The 18715-nt window shown below is 36.3% G+C and overlaps 2 protein-coding genes across 3 annotated transcripts in view; both read left to right on the plus strand.

Moving 5' to 3' along the window:
- Positions 1–3734, plus strand: part of PHF14 (PHD finger protein 14) — a 164408-nt gene extending 160674 nt beyond the window's left edge. The window contains 1 exon segment of the mRNA XM_035545388.2: positions 2969–3734. Coding sequence (XP_035401281.1) covers positions 2969–3043 — 75 coding nt within the window. The 3' untranslated portion in view covers positions 3044–3734.
- Positions 1–18715, plus strand: part of TMEM106B (transmembrane protein 106B) — a 1075577-nt gene that overhangs the window by 655652 nt on the left and 401210 nt on the right. The gene's annotated exons all lie outside the window — the stretch shown is intronic.

Here is an 18715-nt window from a genome sequence, read left to right on the forward strand (position 1 = left end):
ATTTTCTGATAATTTTCAGTAATTAGCAAATTTGTCATTTTCAGGCCACTGCTGTCACTTTTTTTTTTTTTTTCCTGTTGGAAAGCTACATGGTTGTCAGAATAGTTAGTTCATACTTTTCAGTGTCCCCTGCCAGTTATTTCTGGCATCTCTTTTGCCCTGGCACTGTTTTTCATGTGGTAATGCACAGCTCAGTGAACTGATCTGGCTGACGATATATTTAACAAAGAAAACATTTTCTCCTCTTGTTAATGCATACCCTAAGAAAGATGAACCATCATGCCTTTTCAACAAGTCACCCATTAGATTTTCATTTCAAAATTATATGTGACACTTTCTGTTCTTGGAAAATAGAGATGAAATAAAAGTGCCTCTACAAAACTAAGATGTCCCATGTGGAGTATGATTTAATACAACACAATTTAGAAAGCTTTTGTGCTTGAAAATATCAAAATAATGAAAAATAACAAAATAACAGCCAGGAACTTGGATGACTTGCATGTGGAAGTCAACCACATAAATCCAATTTATACTCACCTAGTGGATTTTACCAGTTAGGATATGTTTTACTGCATTGAAGCAGCAGCAGATGAACAAAAGAAAGAGCATTGATACTGCAAAATATCCCAAAACAGGTGCTTCCATCTTTAGTATTCATGCAGAGCAAATCCTAGACTTCCCTTAACCAGTCAGCCGTCATTTCTGCTTCTCAGAAAACACTGAGCAGTGCAGCTGCTGCTGCAAACTAGGAAATCTGCCAGACAGCAAGCATGACCTTATGAGCACAAAATTAAAACATTTCAAGTCTACAAAAAAACAGAAGATTATTTTCTGAAACATCTTTCACTGGATAAAACTTTTTTGTCCTAGAAAATAGGCTCAGGAAGCTAATGTTCTGCCTAATATTCCTTCACCCTCCTATAGTCCTCACTGAAGGTAAGACCCAGGTCCTTTTCCCGTAGTCTCTGAAATTTCTGCATGCTTTTTCTACTAAAAGAGGAAAGCCTAAGTACTAAGTCAAGTGTGTTGGGAAAGAATGGCTGTGTAGGGTTTACATTCCCCCTGGGAAGGAGGATGACGAAGGGCATTGGAATAACAGCAGGTTATGTACTGGAAAGATGGGTTATTTGGCATTGAGGTCACCAAAATATGACTTATGAAGGTAAGGATCTACAGAAACATGCAGATTTGCTTTCCTCAAGCCCGTCCTGAAAGAACCTTACTGCTTTTCTATATGAGACAACAGTTTCTGTGGATGGCTTTTTTATTCAGCGATATTCTTTGTCTCCTTTAAGCAGTACATATAAGCTCAGTTACACACTGCTCCTTTGTTGTTTCCCAGTCTGCCTAGCCTTTATTTGCATTAGAAGTTTGACCTTTATGTGTGTACTATACATTACACTCTTCAATATGTACTACACTTGTAATTTAAACAAATCAACAATCTTTGGTTTAACACACATGCATAGATGTGTTTCCTCACCTGAACTAGAAGAATCACAGTACTCACTACATGTTTTAAAGATAATTGAAGAGATGACTATCCAGGAAGTTAGAAAAATGCATTTAGTCTTGAGTGGCCAGTCATGTAAATATTTCTCATGTCTAACTTACTTCCAGAAGGGGACAGTATTTGGAAACAGGATGCTTTGGAGTATACACTTCTTTAGTAGAGCAACTAGCTTTTCTTTTTTTTTTTTTTCAATGTTGTGTGACATAATCTGAGACTACAATTTTTTAATGAGATTTTCTGTTGCTGTTCTATTTTGTGTATTTTGTGTAGAGAAGGGAAGACTAGGATGTGAAAATATAAACCCATTTGCCTAGAAGAATGAAGGTGCTGTGTTAAAGTGGGAAGCCACATTGTGGTTTTCTGGGTCCCACCTAATGTCCTTGACATTTCTCTCTCTCAGATGTTGATGAGTGATGTTACAGCAGCCAGAATGCTTCTTTGCTCCCAGATGTCTATTCATTTGCTCACCTTTTTGTTTCTAGAGCAAGGAAGATTCTCTGTATTGTGAATTAAAATGCAGGCAGGAAAACTGGCTGTATCTTTGAATATGTGATAAGGCCTGTTCATGATGTGATAGCTTGCAAGTTGCCTTATGAAATAGTTTTCTCAGACTTCTGCAATTTATACTTCAGAGGTCACGATTTTGTACTGGACACAAAATAGTATCCATTCCTATGAAGATGGGCATTATGATGTCACTTCATTTTTTTCAGTGTGATCCAGCAAAACCCATCTTGAATTATGAGCCCAACTCTTGGAGTTGAAGCTGTAGAATATTGTAAGCATGCTGCTGCCTGACATGCTCATGTTTCCTATTTTAGACCTGACTGATCTTCAGATAACATATGGTGGTACAAGTAATTGGAAAATTGGCAGACCTGTCAAGAAAATATGCTAGATGGGACAAAAATACGATGCTGCAGCACATAAAGTGTCTCTGAACTTAAATTTATTGTCTTTTATCAAATGGTGAAGTAAACATATCTGGTCTCAAAAAAAAATGAAACATTTTTCAATGGCAGATGCTTTTCAAAAGTAATTTTTAGAACAATGATGAAAGTTCTTGCATTTAAAAATAATTTAGTGGAAACCTCTGGTCAAGAACAAAGGAAAAGTGTGAAATACTGTCTGCTGAAAATGTTTGAATATCTTGCCATCTGTGTATGGTTTAGGATTTTTTTTTTATGTAACCAACAAGTAGAGTTGTCAGGGCTACAACTGAAACATTTACTTATTAAATTATTCTTCTACTTTGAATGCAGATGATTAGACTTGTTTAAATTTTATTTTTATTTCATCTATTAAGCAGAATTAAATGCTTGAACAAATGATTTTTTTTTATGCTTATCAAAAGATGACAAAAGTATGAACAGAATTCTATGTGTATGTGTAAGTACAAAAAGTGTACTTCTTCAATAGATTGGTTAATGCTCATGTTTTCATTTTCTTTTACAGGAAGATGAAAATGAAACTGAGGCAGAAAGTCTATCTCGGGAGCTGAACATGGAACAGAAAAAATCAAAAAAATAGGAGATTGCTGTCTTGTTTGAAATATTTGCAAGTTGTGTAACAGTGATTATAGTTTCTCATTGTAAAAATAACAAAAAAAATCCCAATAAAGTCATTGAAAATTAAATTCATTCTGCACTGGGGAATTAATTACGTAGCTCCTGGTGATATTTGTGATTATATTGCAAGCTGAATTATCAGAACTGAGTGCCATACCAATAAATTTCTAAAAGCTTTTTGAACATGGGTAGAAAGCTGATGAGTTATTCATCACTAAAAACACTTACTAAGCAAACAGGACTTTTTTTTTTTTCTCCACCTAATGAGTGATGTTATCCTTAAAGGATAGTTATAACTCAGACACATTTTTATATTTCTGAACAAGAGCTTTGATACTTAAAAATTAGATAAATGTACGTTCTAGATAAATGTATGTTCTCTTAAAGAAGTTCTGAAATTTCTTCTGATCAATGATTAAAATAAATGCTGGAGACTGGGTGAAGGCAAAGATTTTGTGGTGTTTACAGTGTGTTTTCATAAATAATTAATTTTACGTGTGTATACCTTGTGATTTCTAGTCTATTTCATGATGTATTATCATTTTCTTCCATGCAAACCATGTCTTTATGTGATCTTCTTGTAATGAATGTCACAAAAAGTGCCAAATAATGTTCGTGATTAGGCCATCCCACCCAGCTCTAATCCCTTCATACCAATGCATTGTAAATTTGCATTGTAAAAGCATAAAATAACTTCTACCTGTGTCATCAGTCCTTAAGCGAGTATGAAAATCTTAAAAAAAAAAATAAATACAAATAAAAAAATAATAATAAATAACACCTTCTTCCTAACAGAAAAACCTTTCTCATTACCTCTGCTTTTAAGTCTGCGCAGGTCAGTATGTGGGAAGGTTAGTACAAGAAATTCAGATGTGGGTTTGTAGCCTGATAATTGTTCACGTGCAATGAAGAAAACAATAATCTTACTAATTCTGTTTCAGAATTAGAGCAATACTCACTGAAGTCCCTTGAGGAAAGTTTTTCTTTGCTGTAGGAGAAATGCATTTTCTTCGATTGAAAAAGTTCACCTTTTCCCAATGTTCCATATTTTTTCTGTTATTCTGCAAATTAAAATATACAGTGTATATTAAAATATAAACTTAAATCAGATTGTAAATAATATTCATCCTCAATTTATCCCATCAGTATAAATTATAGTTTCAGGTATTTTAAAAACAAAACATCAATGATTAAGCAATATCTTATAAATTTTCTGGTTCATGAGGTTCAAATATGTGTGGCTCTTCAATAAATTTCAGTCACAATTACTCTACAGGAGTTTAATAACACTAGACCTCATTTTAACAAATGCAGTTATCATGTAAATTATCATATAAAATAAATTCAGCATTGGTCCATTTAGTATAGATCAACCAATGTAGCCATCTCAGAATAAAAAGGGGGACTATAATTTTTATTTCACTGTAGTGGAAGAGAAAGAATTAGGAAACACAGAAACAGGGATGTACCCCACAGGACCTTATGGACCTGCACAATATATATTATATAATATATATAATATATAACATATATATTATTAATTATATATTATATTAAATATAGTTATTATATATTATATATTATATTATATTATTATTTATATTATATATATATATATATATATATATTCTGCACAATACTGTGGAGGATCACAAGGGAGGAAAGAATACAGTGAATGCAGTTTCTGTTTTTTTTAGGCTAACCCAGAATGTCAAGCTTGGTTCTCAGAGCTTAGTAATCATCAGGATCAAAAAAATGGGAAACATTGCCACTGGAAGGAGCTGCAAGGCTTCCAGGTTTTAAAGGGTGGAACAAGTAACATCTAGGAAAAGGTGAGAGGATGAGGTTTATGTAGAGATTATGGCAAAAGGCTTAGACAAAGGTAGCATAGCATGGGGGCAGGTTATTGACTGGGATGGATTATGACTGTGTTTTGGACTCTCTGCCTGTCCCCACCCATAAGGCAGTCAATGTTTGGGGTTCTCCATCCAAATTATCTTACCAAAATTAGCAGATATGTTCTCTGTCATGCCAAATGATCTATTGCTGTTCAGTTCATGGCACCAAGTTTGTCCTTTTGCCATGAGTCTAAGCTCTGTGACAGACTGGGACTGTAAAGGTGCAAAAGATGAGAAAGGTAGATATTTGGTGTTTGGTATTTGTATGAAAATATATTACTTGTCATTCAAACACCTTAGTGAGAAAGACAGTACAGATGTTGAAAGATGCAGAAGGTTCCATTTGATTCATAATGCCTATGAGCTTAAAATGACTATTTCTGTATCTTTCTTAAATTCTTAAAATATCAACTGCATAAAGAAAGAACAGCCACATAAATCTTACTTCTATGGAAATCCAACATATGTTACCAGAAGTCTACAGTCAGAGCTGATAAATATAAATCTGTCCCTAGGTTAATTTATTTAATTCAGAAAGTTGTAGAATGCCAGAAATTAGAATTTTCATCTGCAAAATAATAAAAATCATCACTGTTATCATAACCAGCTGAATTTGAGAATGAAGTGAAACAAATTTTACTGACTCAAAAATACCAGCCTAAATTCATCCCTTCCACAAAATGAAGGAAACCCGTTTGTTGCCTTGAGTATAGCTAATTTTACTAAACAGAGATTTTTATTTATTTATTTATTTTTTGTCTTATAAAGGTCAAATAAAGACTATACAAAATAGATGACTTTATTTCCATTATCTTGATCAAATTAAAATTTGCTGCTGAACTGACTTTTTTTATTCTTGAGTGTTCAGACTAACAATATGAATTTCATCATATATTTTTTTCTCAGTGTCTGAAAATGTTTTGGACACAATGCATGGGAAAAGCAGATGGGTGCAACTGGCTTATGTGGCTTCCACATGATGTTGCTCAGTGCTATGCCTCAGCAGAACTAAGTTGAAAACCTGATACAGAATACTGTGGCTTTTATCGAAGGTATGTCTATGCTGTACTCAAACAGAAGCCAGCTTGGGTACCAAAAGCAATCTAGCTCCTGTAGGGTGAAGCTTAAAGCATATCTGAATATGTTCAAAGGCTTAGAGAGATGGGATGAGCAAAAGTTTACACAGCTTTAATTCAGCTGGCTACAGCCATATTTATGGAGCAATATGTTCCTTGAATGTAAATGTACACAGACACATATGTATGTGTTCCAGACCAGCTAATTTTAATGTCCTTTTTACTTTATTCATCCTCCCCCATGCAGTCCTTGAATAATGAAAGTCACATGCTGAAAGTCTAGATCAAGAGCTATTTGTTTCCCACTCCATCCCTGTCAAGTATGACAGTGATGGTGGTCTCCAGTTGGGAATAGCAGTTTCTTCATTTACTCCAGTAATAGCTATTTTAGGGTGGCTTAGGGGATAATCACTTTTTCCATGCTTGAGAAGAAACCGTCCTTTTCCTCATATTAAAGCAAATTTACCAGTTTTTGTACAGTTCGTGATGGATTGCTGTTGGTTTTTGTTCAGTGCTCCATGTTTGCTCATTCTCCCCTGTGGAACAGTGGTCTATCCAGGATTTTGTGGACTCCAACACTGGTTTTTTTTGTGTTTTTTTTTGTTTTGTTTTGTTTTTTTCTGTTATACACAATCACTTATCCTCAGATAAGAGCAAATTTCTCTATTACTGTAATTTTTGTTCATAGAAAATGAATTCTGTTGGCTTTTAAATGTTGTGCAATCATAAAGATTCTCCAAAAAATGAAACATATTTTGGTATTTTAATATGAAATATGACATACGGTAAGCTAATCCTAACACAATATTTATTTTAATGCTCATTAGAGAGCATTGTCATTCTTTTACATTAAGAAAATGATTTAAACATGAGTATTTGTTCTCAGGAGAATCAATATTTGTGCAAACAGTTTTTAAAGGGAAAAAGACACTGAAAGAGAAGTATATCACTTTACTACTTCTTTGTTATTGCAGTCCCATAAGCCTTCTTCCTCTGGGATGGCTGCTCTGCATCACACTACAGAAGCTAACTCTCCCTGACATTAGGCTGGATAGGTTTTACTCTGTGGAAAGTGAAGGTTGATTAGAAACTGACTCTATTTCACATGACCTAAAGAAAACAATTTTTACATAGCAATGAATAAATGACTTCTATCACCTATCTAAGGCTGTAGTGTGAAATCATAGCAGGTAATAAATGTTTCCCCACAGTGAGTTCAATATGGATTCCGCAGTGATCTTATCTGGAAAAGGAAGTAAAATGCTGAAGGCAACAGCATGAAAATGCATGCAGCTATGGCATAATTCTGATTTGTTTTAGAAGAACTATTAATTTCCTTGTTACAAAGCCAAGTAAGAGCAACCCTTTAAAATTGTTGAACCATGAAAGCCATTTCCTTACGGGTTTTAAATTTGGGAACAGACTCATGAAATTTATAGCTTTGATGAGATATTCTTTGCCTGCAGTCAAAATGAGAGCCAGATCATTGGTTTCCCAGCATGACACCTATGTATTCTTGTGTGCACTAGATATCATTAGGCTCATAATAACACAGCTATCATCACATTAACGTCTAAAAGGTTCAATGTTGATGCTTGGTTTAAGTCTCTCATTTATACCTACAGCATACTAAACAGCTAAATAAAAACAAAAGCTATACCATACCTATATTGTGCTATTGTTCTGCACTTTAACCAAAATGCAGTCATTTTATGCTTGATCAAATTTTTATTAATTTTGTTCTTGCCAAATCATGTTGTTTTGAAAGAGCTGTAATGATGAACTAGTAGCACACTATGAATGTAGTCACAAGTGATACAGTGAGACCATTTTTTTTCTGGTTACTTTTTCTGGTTAAGGACAGTAGTGAACATCATATACATATTGATCTAATAATTAAAGTTTCAGTATATTATTGAAAGTTTATGTCTGCCATTTTATGGTAGAAGAGAAGTGTATTATAACAAGCCAACAGCACTTCAGTGCCTATATTCCTTCAGGTAAAGTGATGCAGTCTGTAGTATCCTAGAGAGGCACCTGGGGTTAAAAGTTAAACGAAGAAGGAATCACAACTGAAAGCAATTAATGCTACCAATCTGCTGCATACTTCTGACAGTTTATGTTGGAAAAAATTAAGCCCTTTTACAGTATAACATTGCCACCAGATTTTACTGTGAATATCTTATCATTTCTACCAAATGAGATTTGCAGAGTGAGCTACTGATAGAGTCAGTTTGCATTCTGCAATGTAACTGAACAGGTGTGTAAAGTTTGGGAGAAACAACCTTATTCTCATAATGGAGTGAAAAAGCTTGGAGAAGCACTGGTATATAAAGTATAGAAACTTGTGGCTTATAGACAGATTCCTTATTACTGTAATCTGAAAACCTGTTGCCTTTCATTTCTACAGATGGGAGGTCATACCCATAGGAGTTGTGGCTAGAGATAGTTTGCAAGTTGGGGCCATGGCATAAATTGACTCAAAACCAGCCAATTCCAGTGATGTGGAAAGAAAAATATACAGAGACAACTTCAATCTTTAATCATCAGTCTGTTGTGAAGGTTTTAAAGGCTATGTGATACAATGATTACAAATGCTTAAAACCCTTGGGGAATACAAAACACTAACTAGCTGCTGAGGAAATGGGATTTATAAAATCTAGAATATAACACTAGTGTTACCCACAAGAAAGATTTGGGGATTTATTTATTTTTTAATTGTCTAAACAGTGTGTCCAGCATCAATGCTTAGTATTTATTTTAAGGATCATTGTTTCAGTCAAGAATATCTGATTTTTCTTTTCTCAACACTGGATGTTTTATTTTGATCATCTTGCTACAAAATAAAAAGATACATTATGAAATAATCTCATGAAATATTTTATTTCCTTAAATATTTTAATAATCAGTTAAACTTTTTTTATATGTTTATTTCTTAAGTCCTCCACCTCTCTTTCAAATATTGAATCAGATGTGGTATTATGAGATATTTTGTCCTGGAAAAGGAATGCTATGTTCACTCTTATTTATAAACACCAAGCCAAGGGATTAGGTAGAAAATTCTTTTGGCCATCATTTGTTTCCCAGAAGTCTCCTGCCTTATTTTGAGTCCAAGGATAATCCAGATAATGGCATTGTTAAACACACCCTTTAACCTGTGTTGTTAACATTGTGGATGTGTATTTAATTGTTCATAAGCTTGCTTATGTAAATCTTGGTATGTATGTAAAGAATTATATTTGGTTGTAAAATTGTATTATTGATTCACAATTTTAGGATTTGGAGTCAAAACAGAACTGAGATAAACCCTCAGTAAAGACCTTTCCTTTTAGTTGGACCATTTCCCTTCATTTCTTCTGAAAGCTAAGTAACCAAATGTACTTTCAGATGAAGAGCATTTTGTACTGTCATGTTCAGCAAAATCAAGGAAAACATTGATTGTAATGTATGAGCCTCTTTTTAGACCAGCCAGGGGAAATCTCACCTTCCAGAGATATCAGTGCAATGTTATCCAGCACATTGAGGCTGCTACTAGCATCAGGACAGGAGGACAGAGAAAACACTCCCCACAGCTTCATTCCATTGCAGATGCCAACAGCCTGGAAATAGAGACTGAGGAAGAGGTATAGTTTGGATCGTGTGTTTTAGCACATCCTTAAATTGTCTGTATTTACTGGGCTTTTGTTGAGCCAAAGGAATGGAAGACTGCATTGCTGAATGCTTCAGGCTGAATGCTTCACACTGGAGCAAATAATGGCAGACCTAATCTGAATGAATATAATCCTTGAATCCAAGCATTTAAGTAATTTCTTCTTACTAGTCCATCTCCCAGGAGGAAGCTTGTAGATCTTGCTCTGCTTGTCCTACCCACAGGGACTGATGAACATTTTTATTGCCTTCCAAAAAGCCATGCAGTGAAGAAAGGATTGTTTAAATAATCCTGTACTGTTTCACAGGTTCCCCCCACCCAATTAATCTTAATGAGAGATATACAAGTACCAAATCTTAAGAGTACAGGAACAGGCAATTCCAAAATGTCACAATACAAGCAGGTGGGGCAGAAGATTGGATTGGATGAGCAGCGATCTTCTTCTAGAGCTTAGGTAGAAAAAGAAAGTATACAGCCACTGGAAGAAAGGTTAGGCAACTTGGGAGAACTACAGAGATGTTTTTCACCGTTGTAGGGAGAAAATTTGTGCAGCCAAAGCTCAATTAGAATCGAAGCTATCCATTACTGTGGGGGACAATATAAAAGGCTTTTTCAAATGTGCTAACAGCAAAAGGAGGACCAGAGAAAGCATTGCTCCATTACTTAATGAAAACGCTCAGTTCACAAATAGAGACATAGAGAAAGCAGAGATATTTAATGCTGCCTTTGCCTCTGTCTTCAACAGCAATGATGGGCTCTGGGAATTCTGGAGCCCTGAGTTGGAGGACCATGACTGTGTTAATGATAAACTCCCAGCCAAGCCCAAACTTATGCAGGATTTGCTGCTCCAGCTGCATTCATCCCAGGGTACTCAGAGAGCTGGCTGATGTCATTGTGAGACCTCTCTCGACTATTTTTCAAGTCTTGGGAATCTGGAGAGGTCCCAGTTGACTGGAAGCTGGCAAACATTGTTCCAATTTTCAAGAAGGTCAAGAAAGAAGACCCTGGTAATTATAGGCCTGTCAGTCTCACATCAGTGCCTGGTAAAATTATGGAGAAGATTATTTTGGGAGTTATTGAAAAACACCTGAAAGACAATGCAGTTATTGGTCATGGCCAACATGGGCTCATGAGGGGAAAGTCCTGTTTAATGAACTCAATTTCCTTTTATGACAAGGTCACCCACCTAGTTGACTAAGGGAAGACAGTTCATGTAAATTTATTTTGATTTCAGCAAAGCTTTCAATATTTTCTCTCACAGTATCCTTCTGGACAAAATGTCCAGCATACAAACATACAAATACATAATAGAATGGGTGAATAATTGACAGGGCAGGCTCAAATGGTTATCACAATTGGGGTTATATCAGGCCGGCACCCAGTCACTAGTGGGGTTCTGCAGGGCTCCATTTTAGGGACAGTTCTCTTTAATGTTTTCTTAAATAACTGGGACATAGGACTTGATGGTATACAAAGTAAGTTTGCTGTCAACACTAAATTGGGAGGAGCTGTTGGCTCCATAAAGGGTAGAGAGGCCTTGCAGACATCTTGACAAATTAGAGGGCTGGGCAATCACCAGCAATATGAAGTTTAACAAGAGCAAGTGCCAGATTCTGCACCTAGGATAGGGCAACCCTGGATATATTGGGGGACCAGAGGCTGGAGAGTAGCCCCACAGAAAGGAATCTGGGGCTTTTGGTCGATGGCAAGATGAATATGAGTCAACGGTGTGCCCTGGCAGCCCAAAGTGCCAACCATATCCTGGAGTGCATCAGGCACAGCACTGCTAGCTCGTTGAGGGAAGTGATTGTCCTGCTCTGCTCTGTGCTGGTGTGGCCTCACCTTGAGTAGCATGTGCAGTTTTAGGTGTCACAGTATAAGAAGGACATAAAACTATTAGACAGTGTCCAAAGGGTCCAAAGGAGGGCTATGAAGATGGTGAAAGGCCTAGAGGGGAAGATATATAGGAAGCAGCTGAAGTGCCTTGGTTTGTTCAGCCTAGAGAAGAAGAGACTGAGGGGAGGCCTCAAGGCAGCCTGCAGCTTCCTCTCAAGGGGGAGTGGAAGGGCAGGTGCTGATCTCTTCTCTCTGATGACAATGACAGGACCCAAGGGAATGTCATGAAGCTGTGGTGGCGGAGGTTCAGGCTAGATGTTAGGAAAAGGTTCTTCACTGAGAAGATGGTCAGGCACTGGAGCAGGATGCCCAGGGCAGTGGTCACAACAGCAAGCCTGTCAGATTTCAAGAAACATTTGGACAGCAATCTCAGACATGTGGTTTAATTTTGGGGTGGTTCTGTGTGAAGCCAGGGGTTGAACTTGATGATCCTTGTGGGTCCCTTCCAACTCAGGATATTCTATGATTCCATGATTCTATATTTTCAGAAACAGTCCATTCTATTAAGCAACTTCAGAACCACTCACCTGCAAGCATTGTTTTGCAAGTGGTTTCTGAGGTTGGTCTTCAGTTGATCTGGTGCTCACTCTCCCAGGAACACCTTACTGGATAGTTGTGGGCAATAACTACCCTTTCTAAGGATCTGCCTAGTGCAGCATGCCACAGAGTGCCAATCTGTCCTGTCTACAACTTTTTATCCCATATCAGTGAGTATATGGGGACCAGAATGGTCGGTATAGGGCAACTGTAATGCAGCCTGCCTGATCTCTAGATCAGCACTTAAGACAGTTTGACCGAATTTGGAACATGAACAAGAGTTAATTGACTGTACCAAGACAAGACTGAGATAATATTGAGGAAAGTTTGGGGTCATCAAATGAGTTGGCAGAAGTAGCAGTAGTGCTTTAGATTGGACAAATTATTCCATTAAAAAAATATATAATTGTCAACTAGGTCTTTGGATCCACATTTTCTGGTCATCTCATTATTGCATTTGCAATCTGGTCAGATTTTGCCATTCATACCTGGGTAGAAAGTTAAAGCTTGTTTGATGTAGACATCAAGCCTGTTTCCTTTTCACATTTCTTCAAGACTGAAATTTTGTGCAACATTAGTGCCTGAAACAGTCTGGAGTCTCAGCTAAAGGTAGTGCCTTCCTAAAGAAAGAAAAGTACACAACGCTCTCATTCATTGCCTACTTGTCGGCCTTTGAACATATTTAAATACAAATTTATGACCAACCACTCCACTTTTGCCCTGTAGACTGTGACTGTCCTTTCTTCAAAGATTTCCTCTTGCCTTGGCATGCTGCCACCACTGAAGTCATGTTGTCCCACTTGATATAGATTCCTTTAGTATAGTAAAGACAACAGTTCCAAGTGTTTTCTTAGAAGACACCAAGATTGAATTAATTTCCTACCTTCTTAATGCCCAGTGCTTGTTAACCTTCAAAGAGCAGTTGAGTTTTGCAGTAGGGCAAAACCCATCTTCATTAGAGCTTGAGGTAAAGCTGAAGATGTAACTCTTATAACAATGAAAATAACTTTTATTGGAATAGTTAATTACAAAGAAATTTTATCAATGAAATCTGTTCTTGTTTGAGCAGTTAGAATCTTGGGTAGAACACAGTACAACAGATTTCAATGCCTATTCCCTTTACTGTTATATTCACAATGATTTAGACCTATTTGCTGTTATTGTACTTGTTGTTGTTGTTTACAGTAAAAATGAATGAGTCAATCTTCATTCTATTCTGACTTAAACTTCAATGTGCCTAGCAAAGATTTGGATCCAGACTGTGAGATGTTTCCTGACAGCGTGGGTAGATTTCTTTGTTTGGTGGAAGTACCTTGCAAAGCCTTAGAAATACTCATAATTAGCTCTAAAATGTTTGTGGAAGGACCAGACCCTAAACAATTTGAATAAAACAGTGACAACAGAGACCATTTACCTTAGAGAAGTGATCAGGTTAGATGTAATTTTGAATTTTAGTATTTTATTTTTAGCATTTAAACTGTTTGCTCACGATCCAGTGGCTCACCAAATTCTAATGACAAGGCTCACCATTAATCATGCCAGTGTTTAACACATTATTTAAAACTTCAATGCCTAAGAATGTTAAAAAGTTTCTAATATATGGAAGGGAAAAAAAATACAACTGCTACCTCCCCATATTTATTCTATGTTGAACAGATTTATAGAGTGTGAATGGTTTACTCTTGAAGTCATTAAGGAATGTGAAGGAAAACAAACGTATCTCATGCGTGCTATTTTAAAAATGGAAAAATGCACTTATTTTTTATTTGTATAGCTTACTTAGAAAAAGTAGCCTCCTGTTTCTACCACGGATGGTAAAAATAAAAGAATAATGGTTGACGTACATCAAGGTTCTGCCAGTAGTGTTGATAGGAAAACCATAAACACCATTAGCATGTTGCACTTACAGGTATTTGTAGTATTTATATGGATACCTGAATACAGTCTGAACATTCAGGTTAGTGGGCAGAAGAATGGTGTTTTTCAGACATTGAAGTTCATGTAGTTCATTAAGTATATGCAGTGAGTTGAATATGGATCTCTAATACCACATCTCAGCTTTGCTATTTTTAAAATCTCAAGGACCAGATAAAAAAGACTAAACGTTCCAGCATACCAGTAGAAATACCACTGTGTCTCATGATCTCAGACCCTAATAACGGAATGGCCAATTTGCCTTTTTTGCCAATGTTGGTAGTGAAGAGTTAGAGAAATACAGCAATTACAGCAATTAAATAAAACTTTTGTTATCATTACCTTTGAGCCCGTACCATTACATTCCAAAGACCTTGATTTTTAGGTAAACTTATTTTCTCATCAGGAGCATAATGTCAAATGTTTTATCTATGGCATGGGGAAACAAATCTGACCTTTATTTGCCTCTTTTACAAATAATTCTAGTTTTAGATCACAGCCCTATCTAATGTCTATCCCCTAATACCTGATATCCAAACCCGTTTGAACACAATAAGCTGCTTTTCTAACACTATATATCAATGAAATATACTATTTATATATTTATGTAAATCTGAATTATGGCTGTTTTACTTACATAGATACATAGTTTATGCAGTCTCCATCCTTAGAAGATAAAGCCCCAAGCAACCTCACCTGATCTCAGGCTGACCCTGCTTTGAGCAGGAGGCTCAACTAGAGACTTCCTGAACTGCCTTCCAAACTGAATTATTCTATAATTCTGTGATAATCATTTCAAGTGTAAATACTTAGCAGCTTGTGTGTACAAACAGAAAGAGTAATAAAATACTTTGTTTATAAACTCCAAATGTACATATTTTCCCCCTGGGAACTGAGGGAAATGTCAGTTTCCACTGCACAACTGTAAGCTTCATGCTGCATCCAGTTTCCCAACTTCAGGCAGAATCCAGGCATCGCCTTGGGCTCAGGGTGTCAAGGTAAGCTCTTGGGATTCAGATTGACACTGTCTTTGAAAATGAAATCATAGTGCAGCTGTTCAGTCTGTAAAAATGAATACCAGATAAATGAATACTCTCTTTCAGAGTGCTTCAGCAATTTGGTCATTTTGATTTTTATTCCTTCATAAATATGTGACAATGGAAACTGGTTTTGTTGTTGTTGTTTTGTTTTGTTTTGTTTTGTTTTTTAATATATTGTTTTCTTTTTTCTCTCTTCTAAAATTTTCAACAACTTAAACATATACAGACTTAGGTGATATGGTGAGGTGATATACAGACTTAGGTGATGTACAGACTTAGGTGATATGATGAAGGATCCATGCAGTATTTCCTCAACACTATGCATTTTCCCATTGGTGTGTTTCTCAGAAATTTAGTTCTAGCCATTTAAAATTTCATCCTAGGTTTGAGAACTACTTTTCTCATGGCTTTTCTCCTGAAATAAGGAATATTCTCTGACACCCTCTTTTTATTCCAGCTGGGGCTTCTGTCAACAAAACTTCTGTTTGTCAGAAATCCTGTGGTTTTTGTTACCTACTCCTTACCCAGACCATAATTTTGAGTCTCACTTTGACATCTCCATTACTTTGATTCAATGAATGATAACCCACTTTTTGCAGACAAATTATGTATTATGGTTTAATTTCACTTATTTCTTCTCTTTATTATATCCCCTGTCTTACTCAAGCTGACACAATTAAATGTCATTGAGTTCTGGCAGTGAAAAAGAAGTTCAGGAACTTTTCCCTATTCCTCTGTTCACAAGTACTTCTCTACTGACAATCAGTTATGTATCTTAGGAAATTGACTGGCCTCTGGACTTTATCACAAACAACACAAGCTTAAACTTGCAAGATGATACATACAGTGTATTTCTAAAACATAGTGAAGTCTCTTATATATACCCTGGAAAGGAATCATATTTTTGAGTTTATGACCAGTCTGCAGTAGAGCACTTATAAGGGTGTATTTTTCTTGTATTGCTCTTTTGTTGTTGTACTTTCACTTATCAAGGTAATTATTTTTGCATTTCTTTATTTTATCTCTCACCATAGATGAAACATCTGATAATTACCAATAAAAAGAGCTGTAGAAATAATGTTTTAAACCAGTGTTTTAATCTGTTAGGTAACATCAGCTGTAGCATTTAACTTGCCTACTCTTTTTCTTCAGAAGGATGATTGTAAGCTTTTGTTCTGTAAAGATCTGCCTGTCTTACCCTGAGAATGGAGATACTGTGTGCGTGACTTATTGAAACTGCGGCTGCAAAGCTCTTCTAGTAGCTGCCCCTGTTCTGTGCTTCTGCAGATGCTTTGTGTCAGTATTTCATTAAACGTATGTAAGCCAAATACTCTGTGAGAAATATAGCCATCCCAAAATATAATCTACAGTGTTTCAATGAAGACTTGTGATCTAATTTTGTCTAGGAAGGAAGTAAAAGAAAAGTTGTCATTATAAAATTGTATGTGTGTTTCTGCTTTAAGGTATATTTTGCATAGTCTCCTTTTAAACTAAGATGTGTTCACCTTTTTATGATCATTTGAGAGTTCATCCATGATGTGTATAACATCTTAATAAAGCCTGAGGTTTTAGTATTTTTTAAAGAACAGCAGTGTAGCATAAGGTGGTAATTCTCCAGTGAAGCTGTAACCTCAGCAGCTCTGATTCAGCTGAGGCTTCCTGACATCTTTCCCTTGGGTCAGGTCAGTTGAGACTAAAAACATTGCAAATGTCACATGTGGAGGGCTGTTGTAGACAGATGTGACATTTATTTACAGGCCTTTGGTGGCTGGCTTACCTTTGAAGCACTATTGATTACCTCATGAGGAGGAGGCTGTATATTCTTCCCCTTCTGCCAACACAAGGTAAGTTATGTAGGCACAGGTAATGGAAGTGATGAATTTGGGAAAAAACAGAGCTATGGATGAAGTCAAGTACAACAGGCACTGATGTCAAGAAAGGTGCTGTGATAAAAAAGGGGAACAATCAAAGCTGCCAAGAACTCTTTGGAGTTTAAACTATGCTAGCATGTCAAGCAGTGGAGCCATTCATATGACAGATTATTATATAAACTATCTTATTTTGCCTTACTAAATTATTCTATAACCATGCCTTCTGAGAAAGCCTGTTTGCTCTGACATTGTGTCACCATGGTAGAATGACTCTAAGGACCTGTGGCTTGTATGTCTTTTTGTAGGTTTTACATGGCAAATGGCTGCCATATCACAACATGCCAAGCAACAGCATCATTAGGAAACCAGGCATCCTGCCCCCCATGCACTCTCTTCCATTCACCTCTCTTAGCATGTAAATACCATAATCAGAGGTAATCTTCCCTACCATGTAACCATGAGGCTCCATTCATATGGTACAGCTTTCAACCCTGGTACATCAACCATAAAACCAAGATCACATGCTGGCTCCTGCTATACTGCTAGCAGCATGTGTGTGCTACAGTTGCATTAGGCATGCTAAAGCAGGTGGGCCTGAGGTAGAACATCACTAAAGTCCATTCCCTCTGCCCTCATCCTCTTACCACTCTGCCTCCTCTCGCCACACCAGCTGGGTCTGTTCTTGATAGTGTTCACTATTTCTTCTGAATCGAAATACTGGTTTTGTCATCACATGAAAGAACACTGAGCTGACAGTTATGGGCAACATTTTTCAGCTCCAGTTAATTTATTGTAAATGTATTAACCTATGCTAAGTAACATTGGTTAGATGAAGTATGTTGGCTCTGATTCAGTAGGGGCTGCAAGCTTTCCCTAAATGCTTTTCATGTTTGAAGAAAACAATTCTGTCAATAGATCTAGTCAAAAAGCCATGTATAGTCATAAATTCTTTATCCAATGACAGCTTTTTTTAGATCAGTACAGTGTGACCCATCACTACTCCTGCTTTTGAATCCAGATCTGCAAAGCCTTTTCTGCCATGGACTACTCTGAAGGAGAGACAAACATTGCTTTAATTTCTGAATTTCATTTCCAAAATTTCCGTAAACTGGAAGTGGTTTGCAATGCTGACAAGTCTCTATACAGAATTAGATTTCCTCTGATCCACAATGTGAGTGTGCATGGGCCTACACACACAGAAATACACAAAAATATGTATGTGACCATTTCCTTCATTTTTGCTTAACTGCATGCCACAAGAAATATTATGTTTTGTTTTTAAATTATATTACAGAGTGATTTAATTTGTAGTGGGAGCTAGAATTTTAATTTCTACTTTGAAAAACTTCTTAGTTTATTCATATGGTTGTCTTCATGAGGAAGTAAGAGCTTAGGGAAAAGTATTGCTTTTGTAGAGTTGCTAATGCAGTCTTCCAATAGTGATAAAAACTAACATACTTCATAACATCCTAGCTAGTGAGTACTCACATTAAAAACATTTAGAATGTGGTCAAATTACATTTATGTCATAAAGAAGTTGTACTATGATAGAGCTATAATCAAATCACAATTATTTCCATTTGGCATAAAAAGAAATTTCAAACTCTTGTTGTTTATCAACTTAACTTTGCTAATTGAAGGAAATGGTTCGTATGTCCTTTATAGGACATACAAAGCACATTTGTATTGCCAAATCAAGTTTTTTAAGATAGTTATAAAGTAGAGTGTAATGGCTGTTGAAGGACAAACAGCA

This window comes from Cygnus atratus, chromosome 2 (genome assembly GCF_013377495.2).
Source record: "Cygnus atratus isolate AKBS03 ecotype Queensland, Australia chromosome 2, CAtr_DNAZoo_HiC_assembly, whole genome shotgun sequence".
In the NCBI taxonomy this organism is placed as follows: domain Eukaryota; kingdom Metazoa; phylum Chordata; class Aves; order Anseriformes; family Anatidae; genus Cygnus; species Cygnus atratus.